The following is a 27,751-nucleotide window of genomic DNA, read 5'->3' as shown; positions in this document are numbered from 1 at the left end:
TTTTAAGAAATTACCACAAAATCAGGCAAAAAACGATTTACGCAGGCACTGCTATGCATCAATCTGCATGTTGATAAATATAACCTAAAAGATTGCATGCATACATACATATAATCACGTCAAAATCCCTTGCTGGGTAGACAGAGCCCGCAGTCTTGAAATGACTGATCGTTCAACTGTTTGGCTTAATGATAGAATTGAGATTCAAATAGTGACAGGTTGCTAGCCTGTCGCCTAAAAGAAGAATCCCAAGCTTATAAGCCTATTACGACATCCATGGAAACGAGATGGAGTGATCCTATTCTTTTTTTATTGGTGCCGGGAACCACACGGCACACATTAAAAGATTGATTTAAAGTATTTAGTTTATTTTTGATTAGAAAATTTTATCGAAGAAGTCACCCTTAGCCTTGGTCATAACAATGAAAGCATTTTCACCATAAAGTAGTTAATACAAACTGCAACGGGTGAAGTGACCGTAGCAGAGATCCACTTTCAAGTGCCATAAATGCTCATTTTAGTAATTATCGCAATTTCCATAATAATGCTGAACATCTAGATCAAACACTTATATAATAAGTAGAGTATTAGCAAACCTGCTCTGCTTTACAACGGATTAACAAGGTTTTTATAATTTGCGGAAAATAACAAGAATTCCGGGTAAAAATATTAACATATTGAGTTTTATTGAGCTTAAAGCAATATTTTTTACAAGAAAATCTGTGACTATGGTGTTTTGGCCTAATTAAAATACGAAATTTGCAAACAAACCAAAGCTTTAAAAATATAAATATCATCAAAATTACATAATTTGATACCAATTACGAAGTTCACTAAGCTTACCGAATTAAAATATAAAACTATAAATAAATCACAGGATGGTAACACAAACAACATACTAACTACACATAATCACGACATTTTCCCAAACGGAGAAGACACTACTACGCATTGTTTCTCTTTTGCCATGTTCAACGAATTAACAGAATTATAATGCAAAACATGAACTGTGATTCAGAGGCAGAACGCCACGCTTCGCCGCCGGACCAAGACACCCTTTGGACCGCGACGCCTTTCCTACAACCACGCTGTTCTGTTGACTACGAGATTTGAGGAATGCTTCAGTGACTAAATTAATTTTCATTTCTTTAGAAAGAGTACTTTTTGACCACCAATCTTCTACAGTTTAACAAATTTCATCAGGACTTGTTACATTATCTGGATAGAGCTGCATTGAAAATCGTCATTTTTGTATTTCATTGCTCGATTCAAACATTAATTGTTGATTTTATTCATAACATTAGCCATTTACTTAAAATTGCGATAATCTCAACGAGAATCCTCAAGACGATTGCAACTGTATGAATGGAACAGTTCTAAGTAAAGAGTTAATTTAAATAGTTGCTTGCGAAATTGAAGACGTCGGTAATTGAGGATTACCAAAGAGTATACCGTTTAATGGAGATGCAATTTTATTGAGAACTGACCTGATATCTGGCGAATGCTGATAATTTCCGGAAAAGGATTTCACTTGGCGGAGAATTGATAGCATCGGGTCAGAAAATCAGGTAGTAACTGGAAATTTCGAATTAATATGTTGTACGCAACATTTATGGACATATAACAAATACATTAATGAAACTTAAATTGAACTAAGTACAAATATATTTATTCAAAATGAATTTACTGATGAAAAGCTTAAAAATCACGAGAACAGTAATATCAGAAACGACAAAGAACAAAGTTAACTGACCTCTCTTCTTATTGAAAAAATGAATAAGAAAAATTTGACTTTATCACGATTTAAGTACAACACGATTCTCGATTGTTTCATGGCATTGAAATAAGAGTACCACTTCGCAGAAACTTTTTATCCGCTCTTTATGTGATTATGTGACGTTTAACTATTATTTATTGTTTCATATCACATTTTAATACGCAGTTTTTTGCATTGATACGTTGTTTGTTTACCGAAAAGATTTTGAATTATTGATTTTTAGATAAGTAAAATTTTTTCTAGAGTTAACTTATGTTCTTAAGGAGAAGGAAAACATCGTCTTGGTGTCCAAGATCCTATATATCCACCACCTTTGATATCTCTCCTGTTATACGAGCCGATTCATGAATTGAAAAATCACAAATATGTGATTTTAACTTCTGAATGAAATGAACTTCAGAACTAAACGGACAATAGTCCGTTTAGTTCTGAAGTCTTGATGAATGGTGTGTAATGTAATTTTTTTTCAATTCCAGGACAAAATCGAGTTCCGTGTTGTCCGGGGACAAGGAGCCTGTCCCGGCGCCATCGCCTGCCGACTCAGGAGTGGCTGAGCTTGAGAGAGACCAACATGACTACAGGTACCAATATTTTTCGTCTCTTAAACTTATTTTCTTAATACCACCAGAGCAGTTACCACCACTAAACAGTGCACACAATCTGTGTATAAACTGTGCATAAAATCACGCCTCATTCCCGGAAAGGTAGGCAGAGACTACATCTTTCCACTTGCCACAATCTCTGGTTACTTCTTGCGATTTATCCACATTCATCTCTCTTCTTGTAAGCTCGGCAGTTTCGGGTACTGTTGACCTGACCTTTTCCAAGCCGTCCTTATCTGATCGAGGTAGGTTCGTCTAGGCCTTCCCGTAGGAATGGAAATTATTTTTGATTCACACTCCACTTATATATTTTCATTTGTCTTCTCCCATTACCAAACTATCTTATCATACCCTTTTCTATTCCTATTACTATCCATATTTTTTACCTCCTTTTACAAGCTAAACAAAGTTGTCGAACCTACGGAAATCGGTCAAACGATAAAGGCAGGTTTTCATCGGATCTGAAACAATGGGCTATAACTGCAAACATTGGCTGGGCTGGGCGCTGTACTGTAGGGTCCGTTACTTGACTGGTACAGTCGATATATTTACCTCTGGTTTATGTTCCTTCCCTACTTTCTTACATGCTTTTCTGGGAAAAGATTTTAAGTATTTTGTTTGTCTGTGCTTGTTGTTGTGGGTCACACTTTAAGTTGAAGAGAGTGGAAAATCAATATAAAAATATATAGATCGAGTATGTACGTTTCAGCGGCAATCCCACGCATTGGGTTGAATAAATAAAGATATGATAGTGGCGGATGGGCATGCAAACATGACTGATAAAGAAAATTCATACACCATATGCTGTGTACTGACAACTGTACTTATGAGTCAGTTGTGAATAACAGGAAATTATACACTCAATATCGATCTTATACTTAAGTTTAAGATGAGATGTCCAAATATAGATGGCCAATTGGCCACACTGTTTTACGATAGTAAGTCCTGGGGATTACCTATGCATTTGAATACTGAAAAATCTTAAAGAAATCGAAAATAATAATGAGTACTTCTTTTTCTTTGCTCATTTTCTGTTTATCCTTGTTTATATGTATCTAAATTAGATTATCATCAATTTTTTTTACTTTTCATTATGCTTTATTCTTTACTAACTTTTACCCGCAGTTTCGCCCGCGCGAATTCGTCGTATTCCAGGCTTTTTAATTATTTAGGCAAAATTTCAAGAAAATTGATTCAAAAGACAACGCGTGAAGAGACAACAAATAAACAAATAAAATTACTTTCACATTAATAATATTAGTTGGGAAAAGTCAAAAATATAAATCGATTAATTTAGACTTTAAACAATATACTCTCTTTGGTCTTGAAAGAGTGCATTAATATCTTAAAACCAATAAAGTAACCTTTCCTTATTGACAGAGGAAAACTTATAACAGAAATATGATCTTAATTTATTGGAGTTCCAATTATGAAACAATATTGAAGATTATAAGTTAATTAGTCGTGAGTCATGAACTATATAATGCGGGATCCGGGAGTTCATGGTTTTTAACCGCCTAAAGGGTTAACAATGTGATAGGACGAGCGAAATAAATTTTGTATGAGTCACTCCCGGTGTCATGCAGGCCTGTTACTACCGAGGACTGCTCTTATGCACATCATGCATAGCTATAAGATGAACATAGTGAACTTTTATTAATATCACGTTATTGAAATTCCTGATTTTATAGTGTTTCAAGTAATTTGGATGCACCAATTAGTTGTTAGGATTAGAAGGTTAATACTTTCCGTAGAATCTTCTTATTTATTTACTTTTTTATCAATTCCAGTACAACAGATCGACTCCGAAGCCATGACGTGCGTCTTCGGGCACCTCGCGGTCTCATGCTGCAGAGCTACAGTGCTCGATCGCGGGACGAGCGAGACAACGAACTGGCTCGAGTCAGACGAGACCGAGCATTACTCAGGCAGAGACTTGAAGACACGGAGTGGACACTTTGTCAGAAAACTGGAGAGATTGCGTTGCTGAAGACGCATTTGAAAGAGGCTCAGGTAATTACTTTTTGACTTTGCTTTCTATACCCTAATTTTGGCATGAAAGAGACTATGAACTGGTCGGATCAGGCGAGACCGAGCATTAATCAGGCAGAGACTTGGTGATACGAAGTAGATACTTTGCGAGAATACTGAAAGAGGCTCAGGTATTTACTTTTTTTACTTTTAAACTTTATTTTTTATACTCGATCATGCAATAAACGAGAGCTTGTACTGGCCACAGTCAAGCAATAACGAGAGGAATTGGACTCTTCGCCAGAAGACTCAAACTTGAAAGAGGCTCTTCAACTTTTGAGTATACTTTCTCATCGCTGTTCTATGAACCAGGTGATATACTAACTTAAATTAGAAAAACAGTTTATTGATTAGCTTATGTTTCTCGCGAAACCGGTCAAGGCATGGATTTTGATAAATGGTTTCAATGTTAAGTTTCTGTCTGATTTTCTATCTATTCAGTATCAACTCTTATCTAAGTAAATTAAATAAAGTAAATTTTACTTTTCAGAATGAACAAACAGTTAAAGGCCACGAATATTTAACCGTAAAGGCAGATTGTCGTCAACTGAGGGAAGCCCTTGACAAGAAAGAGAAGGAAATAATGCGGCTGCGAGCTGAAACGGAAGAAAAGGAAAAAACTGTGAACCGACTGCAATCAGAAGTTGACCGACTGTCCAATGACCTGATGGAAAGCGTCAGTGATCTTGCGAAGACCAAGGAAAGTAGCAAAAATGAAATAGAGAAATTAAAAACTGAACTCAAAGAGTTACGACAAGAATTGTCTGATGTCTCTCTAAGCGGATATGAAGGTATTGAATGCGGTAGAACAATGAGAGGCATATACGAAGTTTGTAAGACAAATGAGTACCATTGGACTTCCAGCGACAGTGCGCTTGAAGATGCCGAAGTCCAAAGACTGAATGGTGAGCTACCGGATCCCTGCAGCGAGCCTTGCCCTGCAAGTTCAATGGTGGAGAGGCTCAAATGCGAATTGGAAACAAAGGAAACACAGTTCAATAATGAGAGAAGGAAGTGGTCCGAAGAGAAAGACAAAGTATTAAGATACCAGAAGCAATTACAGCAGAATTACGTTCAGATGTTTAAGCGATCTCGGACCTTAGAGGCAGAAGTAGACGGTCTCAGGTTGGAGCTGGAATTGTCCAACAAGAACATGAAAAATTTGAACAAACTTGGAAAGACGATAGAGTTGTAATTACATTACCAAATTTATATTTATAGTTATTTATCTAGAAAAGGCTATTTTATATTTTGTAAATATTCGTACGTAAGAATCCATAGATTGTCTTGCCCCTGCCGTTTTGTCAGTATCAATGGGACTGCGCTACGTTATTTTAGGTTGCTGATGGAATAATACTCATTTATTAACGATTACGTCACATTTGTTTAAATTATTATAAATTTAAGGACCATCCAGTATATTGAGTTTTTGCCTTATTAAAATGGTCTCAAATATTTCTTTATTTTCAATTGGTTCGTGTAATATCGGAGGTACGGTTAATGTTGTATGATTAATATAGCCCCCACGAATAGATGTTTAAGAGATTATTAAATATCAAGGCCCCGTGACAAATTTATTATAGGTATAAATAGATTCTGATGTACCTACTATAAGTTATTGTAGATAATAAAACTATTTTGAAATAGCTCACTAGTGTTCGTAATTCCTTGCCTTACCAAGTAAAAGTAGATTTTTATTGTAAAAATATATAACTCAATATAAATTAATTTACAGCATTAATTAATTTACGGCTTTTACCAAATTACTGCTGAACTTGTACATTTTTAAAGTAAAATCTGAAACATTTATTAAGTATAGGTAATAATGGAATTTAGTAATAAAACAAGGCTAATTGTCAGTGCAATATATTTTTTGTTGCACACACACACACACTTGCACAAATACGTTAAAGGAGCAGCACCTAACTTAAATGCGGAAATTCATTAAAATACGTAAAAAATACCTTCATTTACCTAATATAATTTAATATCACTTAAATTGAGATCATTACTTGATTACTCTATTTTATGTTAAAATCTAGATTTTAAGTTTGAAAGACCTAAAGTTTTAGATCTGAACGAGAATCCTTCACCTTTAAGAATACCAATATTTTCGTTATTCCTCGTCGTTTTTGCTGGTTCCACCTGAAAGAATTGAACTTTACTGTCATTCCTCTATCTCAAATTTGATAAAATAATTACTATTGGATTTCTAGGATTATTTTTTTTAATGTGTGTGGCGCAATATCATCATAAAACTTATCAGACTAATAACTTTAAACACTATTGACTACATGCATACATAAAGTCACGTCTATATCCCTTGAGGGGTAGGCAGAGCCAACTAACTAGAAGAGACTCAAAGGCTTCGTTCAGCTGTATAGCTTTATGATGTAATTCAGATCTAAATAGTGGCAGGTTGCTAGCCCATTTCCTACAAGAGGAATCCCAAGTTCATAAGCCTATTTCTTAGGTCGCCTTTTACGACATGTATGTATATGTTACAGTTAAAACTAGTTTTTAGATAGAACGCGTTTCCCCTAGTTAGAACTAGTTTTTACTAAATGCCTTTGTTAAATCTAGAATTAACTAATGCTCAAAATTAAATATCAGTTAAAACAAGTTCTTACTAGACAACACGCGTTTTTCCGAAGAAAGCCAGTTAAAACTGTTCCGACCAAGGTCAAAAAGGTGTCTCTGCAAGGAAAATGGTTTGCCTTTGTAACTCAAAGTGCCACGATAGTTTGAGTTGTAATAACAAGTAGATCCCGCGGGATTGATAGGGTTACCATGCTGACGAAGTAACGGGCAGCCTGGTAAAAAAATAATTCAAGAACTTCTCTGCTTTATGTCAATACTAAATATCAGAGAAGTTCTTCAATAATTATTTTTATCACCTGTCTCACCTGAGTGACGTCACCGATGGTGGAGCGCTTCCTCCACTTGTACCACCAGTACTCTACGCCAAGAGTGATGCAGGCCAACCCGATGCCCATGAAGATGACTATGAACACCCCGCCAATGTTTTGGATGGAGATGCCGTCAGACTGGAAAATATAAGTAAATTACGCAACTGCAGTAAGTTACATTGGCTACGGCTGCTAAGCTGCTACGTATATACCGCGAGTCAAGACTGCTAGAAGGTATACCGTAGTATTATACATATATACATTCACGTCTTTATCCCAAACGTGGTTACAGATCCAGCATTCTCAAAAAGACTGAAAGGTTATGTTCAACTGTATGTATGATGTACTCGTATTAAGATTCAAAAGAGACAGGTTGCTAGCCCATTGCCTAAAAAAAATCTGATGCGATGGTTCTTTTTTGTTTTTAAGCCATAGTTTACAGCGTATATTCCCGAAGTGGCAACGTTTATTTATTACTTGCATATCGTATACCTAATGAGAACTTTAAATTTTATTAACAAAATTTTAACCAAGGTTTAAAGAATTTTTCTTTGAAAAGTGTACATATAAGTATGTATATTATCAAAAGTAAAACAAAATGCTAAATCCACCTGGTCATCCTGCTTTTCGCATTTCATAGCGTTAGGGTTGTTCGTCCACCAGTTCTCTTTCAGTTTCTCCAGCTTCCTTTTGTTGAGGAGTTGAAGTATTCTACAAAAAAAAGGAACGTTAGGTACTTCATCTACGAGTATACTAATATTGTAAAACTGAATCTATACTAATATAATAAAGCTGAAGAGCTTGTTTGTTTGAACGCGCTCGGGATCTACTGGTTCGAATTGAAAAAAATATTTTTGTGTTGAATAGACCATGTATCGAGGAAGGCTTTAGGCTATATAACATCACGCTGTAACTATTAGGAGCGAAGAAATAATGTAGAATGTGAAAAATCGGGGAAAATTATTCATCATTGAGGGCTTCAATGATGCCCAAATAACTATTCCACGCGGACGAAGTCGCGGGCACAGCTAGTCATATATATGACTGCTTGGCTTATTAATGGAAGAACACTTGTGACGTGCCACTTCGGCCTCCCCGGCGCCCCTCTTCACAGCCCGGGAGCCCTATAGAAGCGCGCGCCCCGGGTCCTCACTTTTGGACTATTAGCGTTCACCAAGTGTAGAAGCTCACTATCCTCTGGCTGCTACTCGCTGGATCTCGTGTCTATGGCTAAACCCACGACCTCTTCCAACTTGTAAAACTAGTTCTTATTAAGATTAGAATAAAGACTATTTTTTTTAATTTTTAAATTTTCACATCTCTCTTACTTGTGACGTTTTACTAAAAAGCCACAATTTATTGCGTCCATTGGAATTTTTTTTTTGTTGAATAATCACAGATTTGGATAAGCATAACGGTACTGGAAGGGTTTACACTTTGTGACGATGTTTGCAGGGTTATATATTGATCTATGGTTTTATAGCGATGAGGTGAGGACGCAAACGGAACTTGTACCAGGAGAATGATATGATCATCTTTTACTGAGAAGACCTTTAACATGAACTTCAGCTTAACATTTAATCGGACTTCAATTTACCGATGATTTTTAACAATCATAGCCAAAACTCACATACAAAAGCACCAATAGTAGGTATGGCTAATTTCTTATCGGTTTGATTAACTGACCATAACAATTCTCATTGTTTCATCCAATCGCCAATTGTAAACTAATTTTGATATAATTTTCAGACAGTAAATCTACGTTGAGTTGTCGCTTTGGACATTCATTAAACATTTTATTACCTACACAGTTTTGTATATTGGAGATAATCCATATATCACTAATAAACACATACCTAAATGTGTAATGGAAGGTTTATTTGTATGCTATTATATTTTCGATTAAAGTACTAAACTTATTTAACAAAATATTTTATATAAAATCTCAATTTCAAGAAATAACAAAGGTAGATAAGTACATGGTAGACATGGAGCAGTTTCGCAAAGACGGGAACTGTCTTTCAATAAAATGGTCTTCTATTCTGATAGAGAATCATATTAGCCTATCCCTTAGTCGCCTTTACGACACTGTTGGAAAAGAGAGGGAGCACGAAATATATATAATATAAAGGAAACGGCACGAAAACTATCAAATCTAGTCGTTATTTCTTATATTTTGTTGGATACTTATTTGACGAACTTATGGGTACTTGGGTACTTCTAGTTCTAGCTGTAAGCTGCAAGTTTCACAAACGCTCCGCTTGGAGCGCTGTGTACATTCATGTGATATCATAATTTCCTAATCATAACATTTCAAACATCGATACGACCAACGCGGACAAACAAACATTTATTACAACTAGTGTGGACAACATATTTTCCAATAATATCAAGTTGTGTGACGCGTGGCGACAAATGTCAAGTCGGTCACCTTTGCATGCTAATTTACATATTATAAGATACACGATGACTGGTGACTGCTAGCTACTGTATAAAATGCTTTAAAAGTGGAATTTAATTCTTCCTTATTCTCGATTTTTTTTTTTACAAAAAGGTATTGATATAGACAAGCAAATTAAAATCTCCTCAGACTGGCCAAATTATAATCTATCTAATTTACGTCAGTTAGGTAGTTAGGAATAAACTAAAAAAATATTTTATTTTATTTTTATTTTTTTTTATTTTAAATGCTCGTGTATTGAACTGAGAGGAATAATGCATGAAGAAGGTGGAGGTGTAAAATATGTTTGTATCGAGCAACACCGAGGTGAGCTGACAACTTGAAAATTAAAAACTCACAGGTCAACGGCATGCAAACCACATTTTAAATGCCGTGGAAATATTTTCAAAGTTAGCTCTCATCAGTCTGCTATGACAACCCACATTGGGATCATGGATATGAGTAATTAGACCACAAGTAATTTGCCATCGTTGAAAAATGTTCCAGCAAGAGTGAGAAAGGAAATGTTGGAAGAGGCAGGACTAGACGAAAGTACATGGATCAAATCGGGAAAGGCATATGGAAAGATAAGTCTCTGCCTACCCTTCCGGGATAAAAGACGTAATTTTATTTATGTATTGTGTATATCTTCAGTTTCGTAAAATTAAAAGCGAAAGATCACGTGCTTGCACAACAATGGGAATAATTAAGTACAAGAAATTCTTATATAAGGCAAGTGAATGCACTATGTCTGCCGTAAGGTCGTTGTACTGTATAGGAAGCGAATATGTTAAATATTTATTACTTAGCAACGATTACAGAAATGGTATTGTAAGTCTTGGCTTCGATAGCAGGTCAACTATGATGTACCGCAAGTGAAATCGATCACCTTTTAATCGAAATTAATGTATGCAATTATCGTGTACTCGTAAATGTCAAGAAGAGTAATTACCTTTAATATTCATGCAGGTGAGGGGAACAAGGAGCGATCACAATGCTCTTACTCTTGACAAGTAAACCTCCTGAGTTACAAGTAAAGAAATATGGTACCAATTTATAGATAGTGCTAGCCCCTTACTTTGAAGGCTTGTGGCAATGATTCAATTATACCTACCTACTAATTTATGTTTAACTAACATTCAAAACCCAGAACCAATAAGAAAAAGTTGGTGAAATAGTGCCTTGATTCTCTCAAAATCAAACAGTAAATATGGAAGAAAGAGAGATTCACAAAATTAGCAAAATTAAATTGAACTTAATAGTATCGTTACCAAAACAAATGCGAATATTGTACTTAGTAAATTTTGGAAAACTAGTAAGTAACAATACCAGTACGAGCTGATTTTTCTGTATAACCTTAGCGACTACATATAGAGGCGCTCTATGATGAACGACTATCACATTAGATAAGTCATCTCCAAAAGTCTTCATATTTATAAGTATTTCATCAAAATTCAACTTAGTCAACAAGTTTTTCAAGTTCGATGTTATTTGCAACTTCTAATGAATAATAAATCATTTACGAGTATTTAATATAGATAAGGCTGCCCTTGCTTTACAGTTGTATCTGCTACAATTCAATCATGTCAATAATTTGTATTCGAACCATAAGCTAAATTTTATTAATGCTGCTTCTACCTTGCTGCCTAAGTAAAAACCTTGTAACCATAACGATGTATATGACAAATAATAGCTGTTCGGATATCGTACGATTTATTCAATTATTTTTTTTAGGACGTCCTGGTAAAGGGTCAGGTCAAAAGTACCCGAAACCGCTAAGCTTGCATGAAGAGAGTAATAAATGTGGATGAAGCGAAGGAAGTATGCAGAGATCGTGGCAAGTGGAAAGAGGTAGTCTCTGCCTACCCCTCCGGGAAAGAGGCGTGATTTTATTTATGTATGTATTCACTTTATACAATATATGAGTACTAGAGCCATGGCGCTTCAATAGCTTTCAGTATAAACCACTTATATCTGGAATCTAAACTGAATGACAACTCACGCATTGTTAAACTGGTCCTTCAACGGCGACCCTTGTTGCACAGCTATAGCATACGGTTTCCTTGAAAACTCATCGCCAACCATCTGAAGATCGCAGCTCGTCAATACATGGTATCGCACATCAGTAGCGTCACCAAGCCAAGCGAAGCCCTCACTTGAACTTTTGGAATCTCTAACTCTCTGCACTGCTTCTTCAATGGAGTTCGGAAGTCCGGCTTCTTTCATCGCTTGCCACATTTTACTGTATTTGTCGCTGACAGGATAGTCCCACACGGCCAGTTTTGCTCGCTCCACGTCACTCAAACTGTCATTAAGACTCATCTCCTTCCATATCCTGTTGATAAATTAATTTTATTACTGCATCCTGACATTGAAACAGAGGTTAATTAAAATAGCTATCAGTATTTGCTACAACAGTTTTTCTTTTACATTATTTTTATTTTTTTAGGTTTTATCAATCAATGTGCCTATCGATGTATACCTAATGTGGGGACTAAATTTATAGAATAAAAAATTGTTTTTGTGCGTTCGATTCTAGAGATTCAACGTTAAATTTTGGTACATAAATATTTAATTGTTATTGGTGAAGCCGATTTGGATGTGTTAACACAGAAATTCCAAATTTTACAATATTATTAAATACCTAGTACTAAGATTGATAATTAGGTGAGCGCGAGACAAAATTTCTGTTGTGTAAGTAATATTTGTGTTATAAAAAATCTCTGTTATCACTATACATTTCAGGAAGGTAACTGACTGATAAGACGTATGATACACAACTTCTTAAGTATCACAATATACTGTATATATCTTTTTGGTTCAGTTATATCGTAATATCAAGAATAATGAAAATCAACTTTGTTATTATTTCCGTTTTAATTAACTTTACGTAAATTATACCTATCAGCCTACCTAACCAAAGATACTTATAATCTTATTTGTATTGGAATTATATAAATATATTGATTAATTCTAGTGAATGTAAAACTACATATAGACCCGGTATTTAGTGTCCAATCGATCGCTGACCTAAAATGTAAGGTGCACGTTATTTTTGAAGCGGCCGCCAACCTACATTTAAATGGGTGTCATCTAAATAGGATGGGCTTATTATATTAGACACTTTTTATTATAGAGTTGCTTCATGCTTAGGTTCTTCTCTACTTTATCACACTTTTTTTATATTGTAGGCACATTACAGGGTAGGAACTTACTAGACTCTGCAAGTTACCTTTATGCATAGAATGCGCCTATTGATAAAACCTTTATCTCTCTTTGGTAGGTATTCCCCTTATTCTGAAAACTGATATTGTAGAATTTTTACGATCGGTTCAGTATATACGAAGATAAGTGCTTAAAGACAAACAGACAAAGTTAATAAAGCTACCTCTTTATAATATTACTTAGTATAGATTTACGGATGTCACCTAAGTAATTAACTTTAATTTTCTTGACTTCTCATATCATATTACTCAGTAGATATTGATTAAAAAAAAAACAATGACCGATATAAATTACAAACTGACAGTTAATTCTGCATATACCTACATTGCTTGTAAAATATTAGTACTTACTCATAAAATCTAACTTCAATATTCGCCATCCTTTCAAAATACGTCATGGCTGAGGAACCATTTAGAGGAGCATATTGGATCTTATACTGTTTGGAGAGGTCATCCAGGGACTCTATGGGAGTGTCCAGTCTAGACACGGTGAGGAAGGCAGCCAGATTCGCGGTATAAGATGCTATTATTATGAATCTAGAAGAAATTTAAACATTAAGCATATTTTTTAAGCATTACATAACAAATTAAATTTATCGGTGTTATTTTTATCTGTCATGATAAAAAAATCTGTGATGGATAAAAAAAGCCTAAACACAGTGATGATAATTTTAAACGTCTCTTTAAAGGAAAACTCGAGACGATAAGAGGAAAACAAAAGCCTTAAAAATGAAGGCAAAATTGTCGGTAATTACTATCTTTTTTATTTTATTTTCATCACCAAAACAACTATGCTAGTGTAGAAATAGCTATCTACTAAATTTCATATGATTTTTGCTGTCTTAGCTTTTAAAATGTTCTAATAAAGATTCTAGGTGTTCTAATATTATATAGGTAGATATTTATTTTTCTACCCATATATTATAAAAATAATGCTTTTATCTGCTGGTTGGCAAAGTCCAATTTTGTTTACTAAATTTACGTCAAGTCGGAGTACTTATCAAATATTACCGATGGAAAAAACTTTATTTTCGACTCAATGTTAAAAATGAGATAATTCTACATTTTGCACGCATTCAGTAATTGTTAATTCTAGTTTAGTATTCTTTAGAGGTAACTACGGCAGGTAAGGTATGAATGGATTTTATTGTGTTGAAATCATAAACAGACGAAATATGAAATGGTTCACAAAATAAGGGTTCTAGGTCTAACTTAGAATCTGGTGTATGTTTCATCAATACGTGACTAGAAACCGAATTTTATGGGCAACAGTACCCCAATGATGAAATTAAATAGTTTACCCGAATAGCCACCATGTCGCTGCGAGCAATCTTCCTGACAGATTTTTCGGGGCTTCCCCTCCTCCCTGAGGAGTCAATGACGTCATACAGAACCATAGACATTCTTTGAGAGTAAACTCTCTCTTTTCTTCGTCGTCTTTATACTTTTCCCGGTTATTTTGATAGCTATATGGACTCCATTTGTCAAAAACCCACATGAGGAAGCTAAAAATATTGGAAAAAATAATGAAGAAGAGGAAATAATATTATTATACCTATAGAAAAGATAAAGGCTTTTAAACGCTAAAACTTAATCTATGTTACAGATATAACTTCTAGTAATGTTCTTAGATTAAGTTTCGTTCATAGGACTTAAATGTTAATTTACTATATTACGTATTGAGCACTTGAATTTAACGTTGTTAATCATGAAATGTAAGTAAGTATTAAGCATCATAAACCATAATAACTTTGACATGTGGAAATAAGTAGGTACTTTTTATGTTAACTGTAATTATTTTATTTCTCATCATTGTTTACATTACATTCAGTTCATATGATGCAGTAAAAGTTTAACAAATATCTAGTAAATCAGTATATACCTATTGTAATTTGGAGCAAAAGCGCTCCAAAATTAGAAAAAAGAAACATGACGTCTTCAGCACAAACAAGTTTATCCGACCAAATTGAAAACAATTCCTCTAAAATTGGTATCCATGACAATGACCGCCTTTCCTAATTAGCTGTGTTTCACATGTGCTTATAGCGTAAATTTTATTGCAACAGCGAACAACGGAATACCGCTACTGCTCGCCCTACCATAGCGATAAAAAATGGATAAAAACCTACAGTCTTTTTAATATTAGATAACTGGTAATTAGAGTCGACTTAGCGCAATTTATGAGAATTCTGAGAAAGGCATTGTTTATCATTTTTATAACTACGACTGACGATAAAAATGTAATACAAACTACTTGGATGATTGAAGCGGCTGTGAAGAGAGTCAAATATGTGCCAAAAGTCAAGTAAAAGAAATGTATACATTTGTCATGTGTGTAGGTAAAGTTAGATAGGTAGGTACTTAATAATCTTGGGTCCTAAACTTCTAACCTATATGTATGTCAGTTAGATATGGAAATTTTTAGTTGGAGCATAACGTGGATCACCTAATTTATTTGCAAATCCTATTATTGAATTATTGAAATTTGTTCCCTACTAGCGTTCAATAAGAGTTACATTAGATTGCACATTTCCCTTGACATGGCTATTACTAATTCCATGACCAATGCGGTTTATGACGTGACAGCTCCATCGCCTCCATCATTTGACCTCGTCCCACAAATCTGATAAGAAATAATGGAAACAGGTGAACATCGATCGCCTTATGTCTACAGTAATAAATGTTAAAATGTCATGGCACGTACCCCATTTCCTGATAGGGTTATCGACGACGTGGGTAAATTTATCTATTAATTCGGGCCCCACTGAATGATTTCCTTGGGGCTTCAAACTACGCTTGAATTGGCGTAATCAAAAATGTTTTGATAACATTCAATTTTTTTAAATTAAGAGATACCAATGGCTTTTAGGTCCTTGATCTCACAAAAAATGTATTATACCATTAAGTAGACACTTATTTTCTTTATTATCTAAGTACTTAGATATATAAAAAAAAACTACAATTATGTAGAGCATCTTGTAAGAAGCATTTATGTGTCTACCTAATACATAAATAACGTCTAATGTAATCGCACTAATACTGCTATTTCTGAAATTTGAAGTAAACAGACAACCCTACCCATACCTATATGATCGATAGGTGATCGATTGTATATAAATAAAATATGTTTACATATAATGCAAACACATTAAAGTGATTACACTTAGGCAAAAATACAAAAATGCCTTTCATTGATGTATAAAAGAAATATTTTTCGGAAGTACTTACTTTTTATTATATCGTTACACGAAAATAACAGACTGATGACTGATTGCCGTGTGGTTCCAGATGCCAATTGGAAAAAAATAGGATCTCTCATCTCTTTCCCATGGATGTTAGGCTTATAAATGATCGATTCTATCGTTAAGCCAAACAGCTGAACGTAGCCTCTCAGTATTTTCGAGACTGTTGGCTCTGTCTACCTCGCAAAGATATAGACGTGACTATATGTATGTATGATGTCTGTGTGAAAAAGATGTGAACGGTGAAACTAATAAATAAACGAAACATTCAGGCAAGAAGATACTTCATTTACTGATATATGATGATATTGAAAAAACATAGTCTCTGCCTACTAAGTACATCCCTGCTGAAAAGAGGCGTGAAATACATAGTTTGTTTGATGAAACAAACTCTCACAAAACAAACACTGAGAATTTTTTGATATAAATACCTATATGTCATTATGTTATTCCCCATAAGAATCCGGAAACATACGGCTCCACTGCAGTACAGCAATGCAAACTGGTTTCAGAAAAAGTTGAGAGGCTACTCTTGACATCATTACTTGTTTGTTGCAAAACTGTTACAACTCATAAGTTTATTTATAAAACTAGCCGCTTCGGCTGTGCAACCGTAACTTTATAAACAATCCGAATAATTATTTGAATGATAAAATGGGGAAAACCGCCTCAAAGGCCGTTGGTTGTTTTTAACGTGTGGTGTTATAACACCACCACACATGGCTATACAAATCTTCCGGAGGGGTTAGTGCGAGTTTGACTCGATCAAACTCGTCGAGCAAGTAAACGCGAATTTATGTGTGATTTGACCAGCGCCACCTAGTGGTAACGCGATGGTACTAATGCAATTCGTGATTACTTTCTCGACGTATTTGATCGACTAAAACTCGCACTAAACCCTCGGTTATAGTATGAGTCGAATCGTGGAACTATCGCGCGTTTGCTCTCAAAACATCGCACTCTTTTTAGACTTTCTCCAAAAGTTTTGGTGATATGTCAAGGTAAATTATCAGTTCGGTACCACTTTTTCTTAAAATTAGGAATTAGGTACATAAAGTAATATTCCAGGTATCAATAAGCCCACTTCAGAATTAATCAACGTTTTATCTTTAAAATTAATCTACCTACCAACACTCGTAAACCAGTAATATTTTTCAATTTTGAAGTCTAGACTCACGGATGTTACTACCTACCTAATTACCAAGTTCATTGACATTAAGTATATTGTTCTGAATTATTCATGTTTACATAAGTGTTAGCTGCAAATTTTTATTTAAGCAATTTGGTACATTTTTTTGTCGCCGTTCTTCATGTATTCGTATAGACTTCAGAACTGACTCATAATACTCACCTACCAACTCGCTGAAAAACTATAGATCTACATGAATAAGTACCTACTAAAATAATTTAACAACTAATAACAACGTTAGTAATGTCTGTTTGTCTCCATGTAGTGCAACATCAATTGAGAACTACTTATATTCCCATTATTAAATATTAAATACCTACCTAATATTTATGAAATACCTAATCAAAATTACCGCACCTAGGACGTTACATTTAAAAACATTTTTGGTGTTTAGTCAAGTTCAAGGTTGTGGCACTAATAGCATCCATATTAGAATCCTAAATATTTTTTGAAGCTTATCCAATATATTCTTGTCGTTATGATTCAGTACCTAGGTAGTTACCTATATGTATAAAAATATGCAAACTAGGTAGATATAATGTTTTCAGAAAACAAAAGATCATGCGTACACTTGTTCATTACTATAGTTCAATGACTTACCTTGTAAAAAAATAAGCAGAAAGTATTGAAAGCCAGACGTCATTCTCCAAAACCGTCAGAAATTTGAAAAGAGAGGTCGGCGTCCTTGGCAATTTCATCAGTATAGTGATCCCAACTAAATCGTAGTACGGAACTGTGAAATCTACTACGTTCTCCCTCTCGGCCATAACAGATAGTGACGTCAGACCTATATCTGCCCTTTTCTCGATCAACTCCTTGATGATGCCGTTCCAATTACCGTTTTCGTCCATAGTACCGAAGTTCCCGTCCGGTGCCATCACGATTTCATAATCGAATTTAACTATTTGTCGGATTTCTTCGATTAAATCGATGCAGTACCCTTTGAAACCTTTCGGAGCTTCGTCATCTTTGATAATAAACGGTTGTTGCTAAGGAGAAATAATGTTTATATATGAATCAGTAGAATATACTAGACACTACAATTATGGATTACACTACTAAGTCTATGATTTATAATAAATGCTTATAAAATGTTAAATTTTTTGAAGTTACATGAGTGTATGTCACATTTTTAAAGTTACAGCCTACTGATATGACTAAACCCAAGTGTAAAGTTTTAGAAGTTGCAATGTATGGTGTCATAGGTATGCAATAGTCAAGCAATGCCCAGAATAGCCTAAGTATTATACTTAAGTTTTCTACAAAATACTGCCCCCAGAATTAGGCCCCATAGATTACGATCGCAATGTGTCATCATAAGTCACCTTATATGGATTTTTGACTCAAATCAACCATGGGGTTCTACGTAGATTTACTAGTACTTATAGGAATTTAATGTCTCGATTGTATGTCTCAAAAAAAGCTTTTTGACACAAATTTGTTGACTATTTCTACTATCCTCATATCGTAAGTCAAACTTCATGAATAGGAACTTGGTTTTAATAATATAAATTTCACACAAAAATCCCCAGTCTCCAATACAATAAAATTTTAACATTATCATTTACACAGTTGGTAATTAAATAAACTGACAAATTTTATCAGTTACTAAGCAGATTATGAATAGAACAGAGTTCATTTACCCACCTCCACCGTCACGACTCTGTAGACAAGCTGCGCAGAGTAATCGCTCATGTTGTCAGGGTCAGTCAACGACAAAGGGTTCGAGAGACCAGCCTTCCAAGACCCTAATGATCGGCTGCCTATCGAGGCCCCATCTTTGACTGTCACGGCCGATAAATCCGTGTTAAACTCCATGTAGCTCCTACCATTCATTGGATCATCTTCTGGTATAAAAAACGGCGCATACGTCGGTGTTTCTTTAACCTGATAACATTAGGCCTATTGTTATGCCTGTATCATTTTATTTATATAGAAAGAAAATTGTCAAACAGTCGGCCAGCATTCAAATCAAATGGCTTTTACTATGGAAGAAGTATTTAGCTAACAATAAATGCTGATGTAATGAAAATATCAGTTCTACAATTTTATTACAACAATAAGCATAATTGACAACGCACCTCTTGAAATGCGTTTCGTAGGTCCAAGGTCCTGTTTGGTGTATTCTTGCCGTCGTAATCATCACAAGTTATATATTTCATGTCATTTGGCCACTTGCCAGAGTCCAGGAGTGATCTGGAAATTCATAAACGTAAATTCATGGAATATAACCACGCTATAATTAGACGTACCTTGCACGCACGTGGTGCACTAAAATCTAAAAAAAGGTGCACGGAAATAGAGGTCAATTACTTTATAGCTAAAAACGTGCGCAGAGACAGGTCGAAGTAAAAAGCAGAGGTGATTTCAGGCTCCCCGTTCATGCTGTATGTGGTTTTGATCTTGCCAAGACGATCTCTGCTTTGAGCGTCCGGCGTCGGTCGCATATAAACGATAGTAGCATCTTTACAACCGCAACTTATGTCGCCTTTATCCAACGATAATGCAAACCAAGCGGTTTTTCTTCCAAAATACTGATTCTCATCTGCTGCATCTAATACATTTTTTATCGTCCTTAAACTGCCGATGACGAAAAAGTTGACAATGTCCAACTCTCGTAAACTCCTTAGTTGGGTTTTTATGTCGTCTTTATTAAAACTTTTTACCGGTGTAATTACGTGCCGCGTCGGAATGTTTTGCAGGAGGGATTTGTATTTGTGATCCATCACTGAAAAACGTTGACTAATTAAAGTTTTATAACTTGTTATAGTTACAGAATGCAGTAGGTACCTATATTCAGGTTCTAATATTTTATTTTTATTGTTATTATCTATTATATAAGCTGTAAATGCTCACCAAATAGCTCATCGAAAATAATAGCGGCATTCGTAATATCCTGTTTAGAGACGACCGCCCTTATGGATTCGGGTAGGATATCAGCTGGTGGCATGATTTGTAGTAAAAACTTCGTCTGGTTGCCGTCAAGCGAACGCCATTGTCGCAAATCACCGGCTTGTCCAAACGAGCCAGAAATAGTGGGCAGGGCCAGTGCCGCGGTAAAAGATTTCATCGTCTCCGAACCCACCCCGGTCATTGTGAAATCTAGGACAACGTGCGGCGTTTTCTTTGCCGAAAGCATGTCATTGTATTTCCTGCAAACTGTTCGAAATTATTCTTTAAAATCCTAATGTTTGCCATTACAATTAAGTTTTTCAATAGACCTGAATACATTATGCACACTCCAATATGAAATGTTTGTACGGTTTATGGCAGTGATTTTAAAATGAGAAAAAATAAAGAAACCACAGTAGACACCTAGACCTAGCTCTCTATCCTTTTTGTTTACGCCTAGTCTAATAGCAAACCGATATAAACCAAGATAAAGCATGCTTTTTACATACGAAGTGATAAGTTGGTGTACGTTAAATAAAAATAGTTAGTTAGGTAGTTTGGTTCCTCCTACTCGCGACAATATGTTTGGACTTACATCATTCACCACTTTCTTCATCATCCTTTTTACGGGAACACTATTATTTTCATTTACATATGTTCGTCTTACCATTTTCCAGAAAACTTTTAGAGTCGGATCGGTTACCGACCACTATAACAGGGTCAACTGCCAATCCCAAACTCGGATTTCTCCTCACGTATTCCTTTGCAACTTCAAAAGCCTTTTCCGCCAACGCATTGTTTTCTTCGTTTATAACCACTAAAACAAATTTGAAATCTCTCAAACTGTTTTCAATTTTAAATATATACATTATTAGTTCGAAAACAAAAACTGAACGTACAGACGTTTATATTTTGGGTGGTTTGTGAAATAGATAAACTGGGCAGCGAAAATAGAATCAAGAACGCCAATACACCGCGTGTATCTTGTTGAGTTTTCATCTTCATACGTAGTGACCTGTGAAGTCTTGAAGGGGTGGGTTAGCATTGAATGACTGAGCATTGTGGAACATGTGTACTGTATAGTTACCACGGCGATGACCGACCTTGCTCGATGAGTTATTGATGTTCACTGCCCATTACTAATAATGTTTGTACACACGTATAATAACGTAGGCGTGTGTAAACTATTCATTGTATGGCAATAGCATTTTGTTCGTGCTTCAAAAATTCTTATTTTAGGCGATTGGCTAGCAACCTGTCACTGTTTGAATCTCAATTGCATCGTTAAAGCATACAGTTGAACAAGACCTTTCAGTCTTTGCGAGATTATTGGCATGACGGGGTAGAAACCCCGTGAGAGATAAGGACGTCATTTCAAATTACAAAAAGAGATGCATAAGCATCTGGCTGGACGTGTCTTTTCTGTAAGTACATAGTATTATTACTCTGTGATACTACTAAGGTAATTATATGATACTAGAATTCTACTAGAGCCGAACAATAGCATATAACTGCCACCGTATACCTTTTAAGGTGCGATTCCAATTCACAAGACTAAGTTGCTTGTATTCTAAACATGTTTTCACATTGCGTGCTGGTTTTATTTAGACATATACAATATGTATGTGTAGACACAAAGTTTTACATCGTGGACAGAGAACGATTCCTGTAACTAGAATGAAAATATCTAATGGTTTGGAAAATGAATTCTTAGCTAGGCTCATAAGCTTCGTGGAATCGTGCCTTTAAGCACCCAAGCATACAAAGTATCCTGCCTATTAAAAGATTGTTATAAGGTGTATAGATACCTACGTGCGACTACAGACAGCTAAAAAAAAAGTGAAGAAAAAAAAGTTTGATTCGGACTATTTTATTGCCAGAAATGTTTTACAAACACTAAACTCCACAGTTGAGAGAAGTGTTAAAACTGTACACGCTACTATTATCTAATACTAAAATGTACTCTTGAATCAAATTGAAACATTGTAAGTAGTTATCCTGAAAAAAAGTTAGTCAAAACCTTAAATATAATAAATCCTTATTATGGAACACACACATTCGAGGTTTGTTAACTATCACATAGAGGAAAATAAATTAGAAAAACAGGATATAAGAAAAATAAAGACGTCCATTGAAATACAAAAATAGCACGCAGAAGTAATTATGTCAATATGTACTATCACCTTGTCAACTTTGAACTTCAATTAAATTTCATCTTAAAATTAGTGTCACAGTGTGAACGGTCACATTCTTTCTGGCACCTTGTGAATAGCATGGAATTCAGAGGCGTTAAGTTAGTCATTTGTCGTTGTACAGTGATCATAAACTCCAACCGACTCACAAAGTAGCTGTCTCCACGTTCACAATGCAATCCGTAACCAAATGTCAAAGGAATGTTTAAATGGTTAAGTAATAATGCCTATGAAATATAAAAATGTGCGACATTTACTGCTAACTTAAATTTACAACTGAATTAATTATCTAAACACTTTAATTAATCTTATTTTATCTAAAATCCTTTTTTTCAGAGGCTGTTTATATTAATCGCGTCGTTCACAGAACGGATCGTGAATTGATTTCACTCGGGGTGAATACTTTGGCAGTATATTACTGGCGAAATTATATCCAATACCGATAAAGTTAACTTTTCATCAATTCGATAACCCATCACTACGGGTCTGTTGAAATAGACACCAATACGCAAAAACAGCATACAACACCTAAACCGACTCGTGTGTAGGGTTGGTTCACTGCGATGCACAACCCAGTCATCTGACAGTTATATTAAATTTACAATTTACAGGTACTTCACAGGTAAGTTAATACACAATGTATTATAAACCTAAACTTAATTGTGGTCGCAAAAGAGCTCAACTCGCTGTCTATAATAATCAGATCATATTATACATAATTGTATAATTTATAAAAACTATGGTTTTTGGCATTGTGCAGTGGCAGTATTTGACATAGGATATGTATTTTGGGGTGAGTTGAGCCCTAATGAACTTAGATGCATTGCAGTAAACCAAGCTAAATGTGTAAAACTTTAGGCTGCAGCTTCTTCTGCCTCCGCTGGAGGAGCCTCCTCCACTACTTTCGCCTTCTTTTCAGGTGTGGTCTTCTCTGCTACATCTCCATTGTCAGCAGCTACGGATTTCCTCTTAACTCCAGCCTTTTCTGTAAATAAAAAAAAAATTTACTTTAAACATATTGCATTACATTTTGTTCTTTTACTTAATCAAAAAAAATTGCATAAATACAATAATTGTATGTTACTAATAAACACCTGTGCCATTTCCGTTTTCAGTAGCATCATTGCTCTCCTCAGCATCTCCGTTTTCTGCTGGGGTATCTTCAGGAGCATCTCCGCTGCCATTTTCTTCCTTTCCGTTGCTCTCAGGTGCTTCTGCAACCTTTTTAGCTGGTGACTTTTTGACTGGTGATTCTTTTACTTCAGTAGAAGTGACTTCCTCAGAGACGGCGTCCCTAGAAAAATATTAAAAATTATGTCAAAATAGTATTATCTACAAGAGGATACCTATAAGAGGTAACTTCATGGCCTGGGCTGTGGCCATGTATTTATTTGGTACCTATGTATTGGAATGGTGTACAAAAAGACCATCTAAATAGCTGTCAATTAAACAACTACATTTTTGATTTTATTTAAAAACCAGACAGTGAAATCACGTAGAGATGACCAACAATCTTAAATATTAATGGCATGAGATTTTTTTAATTATCTATCGATAATAACGTACCTATATTGTTATGAAAAACTATTTTTCACAATGCACATAAGTGCAGTTGAATTGAATACCTAAGCCTATAAACCATACTATCGCAATGCTTACAGTTAGTAACGGAGCTTAACAATGCATTACAAGTGTACGATGTGAACGTTCGCCGGCTATGTGGGCCGGTGTAAAAGGAAAAGTCTACCGGAACAAAAACAAGTGACTGTTGCGCAAGGCTGCATGTGGGAAAGTTGCAACCGAGGAAACCGAACGCAAGAATCACCACTATATTAAATGAATATGCTATCCGCTCCAGTGGTGTGTGCTATGAAGCAAGCCGTAAGCGTTAAAAATAAAATAATGACAACATGCGGCCCTCGCGATAGTGTAACCGACTTTTGCGTCGAGTTGCAAAACATGGTTCTCGACGATTTGAAAAGAGCGCGCCGGTGACGCTGCCGCGCCGGCACGCCGCGCATACAACGCCATCTTGGATAAAACAGGGCCCGCGCCCGCCGCCCGGCGTGGTTACAACTTCATCGGTAACATTGTAATACGTAAAAACATGCATCAGCAATATATTCAGGATTTTCTAGAACCTTCTTTGTAACTTTACACATCTGTTTCTTTACTTTTTATAGCGTAGTTACTTTAAAAAAAGTACTTATAGAGATGAAAAATGTTTTCCCGCGTGTACTGAACTATTCCGCGTCTAATAATAAAAAAAAACATGAACTATTGTCTCAATTCAAAACACTGTAAATATACAAATAACAGGTCACTAAACATATTTCAGTGTATAAACACTCAGAAAACACCGTAAATCAACATGTAACACGAATTTCACCTATAAATAGGAAGCCATTTTGATCACGTTTTCGAAGCCGCCAAAAATAAAATATCACAAAACTAGTAAATAATGACATAAGATTACAAAATTCACTTACTTCTTTTCCACGGCTGCGTCTGCCATTATTATTATTTGATTTATTAGAGAAAACGTGTAATAAATTTATAGCACGTGTAACGCACAACGCACGACAATGTTCACCGCACAAACACTGAAGACAAAATGAATGAGGAAGAAGGAAAAAATATATGCGCGTCGTCTAGGCGCCGCGCGCACCTGCAGTGAAGTGTTCGCGAAAACTTCAGTTTGATGAGATAGCAATATGCTTTCCGTTACGATAAAAAGAAATAGGCATATTTACCCAAGTTCTATTACAATCAACCTTGAAATATGTGGAACGAGGTGGGGAATGAAATATCTACCTTGCTCTTTCCGTCCGTCCCTCCCTCGGTACCTCGACTCGACTTCAATTCTTGAATTGTACGTAGGTATATTATAATTGTACAAGAATCGTTAAAATAAAATTATCGCATTTAATGTTTTTTTTAAAACAGAATTAGAATAAGTAAGCTATCTCTTGTTTGCACGAGATTATAGTCTATAATTTGTAATTAGCTGCCTAGGTAAAACGCCGAATGTGCCGGCTTCTGCTTTTTCAAGTAGGCACCTACTAGTAACAATTACATATTATTTGAATAGGCATATTATTATTTATAAAAACTTGAGACCATTACCACGGTACCGGTACCGCGAAGCCGCGAAGTAAGTAGGTAGGTACCAAGTTAGGCTGGTAGTCATCACTCCGTAGTCACCTTTTTCTTAAATCCTTCTTGGTTTTTACGCTAAGCACTTAACGATTTTCACTTTTTAATTCAGAAGGGATTAAAGAAAATCAAGTATCAATACGTAAAATCACACATCACTTCGTGAAACCGTATCATCGTAATCAAAGAAAAATAGCGGGTATAGTAACGTATGTAAAACGTTAAAATTTGAACTCAATGGCATTGTAATTCGTTTCATTATTTAATTTTATGGTGATGGTGACATTCAATAAATTGGAGTACAGTGGCAGCATTGCCAACTCTATATGTTTTAACGTAGGTAGATCTACTTCGATTCAGTGTTTGAATTGAATCATTTGGTTGTAAACACGCAAATCACACCTCTTTTCCGGAGTGATAGACAGCGACTAGGTATGTACTTAAATCTATTCACTTACTACTATTCCTGCATACCTCATTTGATTAGTTCTTCTTAGTACCTATTTTAATAGAACAAACCCGTGGATCTTTATGACCGAGACAGTGATAAGTGTTCAAAGTGTAAACACTTTTAGAAATAGACTAGACAAATATAAAAAAGCACAAGTTCAATATACAAGCATCAGCTTTAATGCTTTAAATTTAAAGCTGCTAGTGTATTCATAATAAACAATAATTATAATATTAATTTAATCAAGGTGGGTTAATTTCTATTACTATAAGATGAAATTTATCTCATTGTATTATTTTTATGAATACGCATGAAGTACATCTTTTTGAATTCCAGTTGGCAATACTGACACTGTGGCTCTGTAGGTGGGTCGTTGGCTTTTAAAAGAAAACTTGGCAGCATCGCTGATTTCGTCAGAAAACCGAGTTCGTCAACCGAAGACTACCGAAATCACATCGTCACGAAGTCAGCGGCGGCCTTAGCTAATTTTGATTCCCTTGGGCAGTAAAATTTTGACGCACACCTTTGTATCACAAAACAATAATAATCTTTCTCTATTTCAAACTTTATTAAGTACCTACTTACTTAGTAATTATGTAACTACGGAATTAAGTACCAACAAAAGGAGAAGAGTGAACTGCTCGTAAATACTTCTTTCTAATAATATTTCTTAGCCGTGTCTTTTCATTCATACCTACTATACATATAAGTACGAATTTTGCGTACTGATCATGAATATTTTGTACCGTGAATGCGTGCATCTTCGTTCCACTACACCAATTAGGTAGGGTAATTGCGCTGGTTTGGCGTCCAGTTCTACTTTTCGTCCATTTCACTTTTAAACGCATATAAAAAGAATATAAACACACCTATGCACGCATGTTGCAACTTGTCACGATCCTTCATACTTAAGCAACAGTTCTAACAACCACAAAATCCAATTTGTCAAGTGAAAACTTCGAAAAAATTAAACTCAGTGGCCGGCATGTGTTTGTGTTGCGTAGACGTCATTGCCGATACAAAAAAAATAGCTGGTGCAGGAACACTCCGTGGTGGGTTTTATGACTATTTCACATAGATTGGGTAATATTTTGGCATGTAAGGATATTTAAGAGTATAACTAACATTATGTTCAGGTTATTTTACAATGTTTTTGTAGTAATCTTAGTAAAAGTTTGCGGACGAATACTGACATGCCTATTTTACCAATTATTTGGTATCCGTCCACGTGGACGGAAACTAAAACAGCAAGCTAAATATTTGGAATGTTCATTTTACTTTTTCAGACCTATAAAAAAATATGTGTTTTCTTTAGATATGAACTTTATTGGCTATTTGACAAGATATTTAGTTAACGTCCAATAATTTCTCAGTATTGCTTGTTTAAAAAAATGTTTAAATGGCATGGACGAAAACTAAACAGCAATTTTTTTTGTATTAGTTTTCGTCCATAATAGTGTGGAATCTACTTCTAACACATTTTCTTGTTAATTCGTACAGGTTTTTCTAGTAGGTACTAAACTATGAAATTAATTGTTATAGATGGATTCGGGGAAATAAAAAAAGCAGGAAATCTACTGATGAAGAATAAATATTTTTGTTGATTAAATAAAAGATTATAAAGACAGTTTTTATTTAACATTGCA

At 35.1% G+C, this 27,751-nt stretch overlaps 3 protein-coding genes across 4 annotated transcripts in view; 1 reads left to right on the top strand and 2 right to left on the bottom strand.

Annotated features, from left to right (window-relative positions):
- The window catches only part of LOC106137129 (leucine zipper putative tumor suppressor 2 homolog), an 82,324-nt gene extending 76,280 nt beyond the window's left edge, over positions 1–6,044 (top strand). For both annotated transcript variants that reach the window (XM_013337895.2, XM_013337904.2), the window contains 3 exons: positions 2,254–2,358; positions 4,170–4,392; positions 4,901–6,044. In XM_013337895.2, coding sequence (XP_013193349.2) covers positions 2,254–2,358; positions 4,170–4,392; positions 4,901–5,605 — 1,033 coding nt within the window. In that variant the 3' untranslated portion in view covers positions 5,606–6,044. The remainder of the gene's footprint in view (positions 1–2,253; positions 2,359–4,169; positions 4,393–4,900) is intronic.
- Positions 6,045–6,295: 251 nt separating this feature from the next.
- On the bottom strand, positions 6,296–21,190 carry LOC106135288 (ionotropic receptor 25a). Its single transcript, XM_013335545.2, has 12 exons — positions 20,974–21,190; positions 20,271–20,573; positions 19,728–20,142; positions 19,496–19,610; positions 19,062–19,301; positions 18,015–18,403; positions 14,285–14,488; positions 13,335–13,520; positions 11,762–12,094; positions 7,931–8,030; positions 7,317–7,457; positions 6,296–6,555 (listed from the first exon to the last, which is right to left on the bottom strand). The coding sequence occupies exons 1-12, from the start codon at positions 21,173–21,175 to the stop codon at positions 6,442–6,444; spliced, it is 2,742 nt and encodes a 913-aa protein (XP_013190999.2). The 5' UTR covers positions 21,176–21,190; the 3' UTR covers positions 6,296–6,441.
- Positions 21,191–22,360: 1,170 nt separating this feature from the next.
- On the bottom strand, positions 22,361–25,138 carry LOC106137519 (nucleolin). The gene is made up of 3 exons (XM_013338366.2): positions 24,988–25,138; positions 23,593–23,792; positions 22,361–23,483 (listed from the first exon to the last, which is right to left on the bottom strand). Exons 1-3 carry the CDS (start codon positions 25,011–25,013, stop codon positions 23,353–23,355), a joined length of 357 nt encoding a protein of 118 aa, XP_013193820.2. The 5' UTR covers positions 25,014–25,138; the 3' UTR covers positions 22,361–23,352.
- Between the last annotated feature and the right edge of the window lie 2,613 nt (positions 25,139–27,751).

Source organism: Amyelois transitella, chromosome 8 (assembly GCF_032362555.1).
Source record: "Amyelois transitella isolate CPQ chromosome 8, ilAmyTran1.1, whole genome shotgun sequence".
Classification (NCBI taxonomy): domain Eukaryota; kingdom Metazoa; phylum Arthropoda; class Insecta; order Lepidoptera; family Pyralidae; genus Amyelois; species Amyelois transitella.
This window is presented reverse-complemented; position numbering and strand designations above follow the sequence as displayed.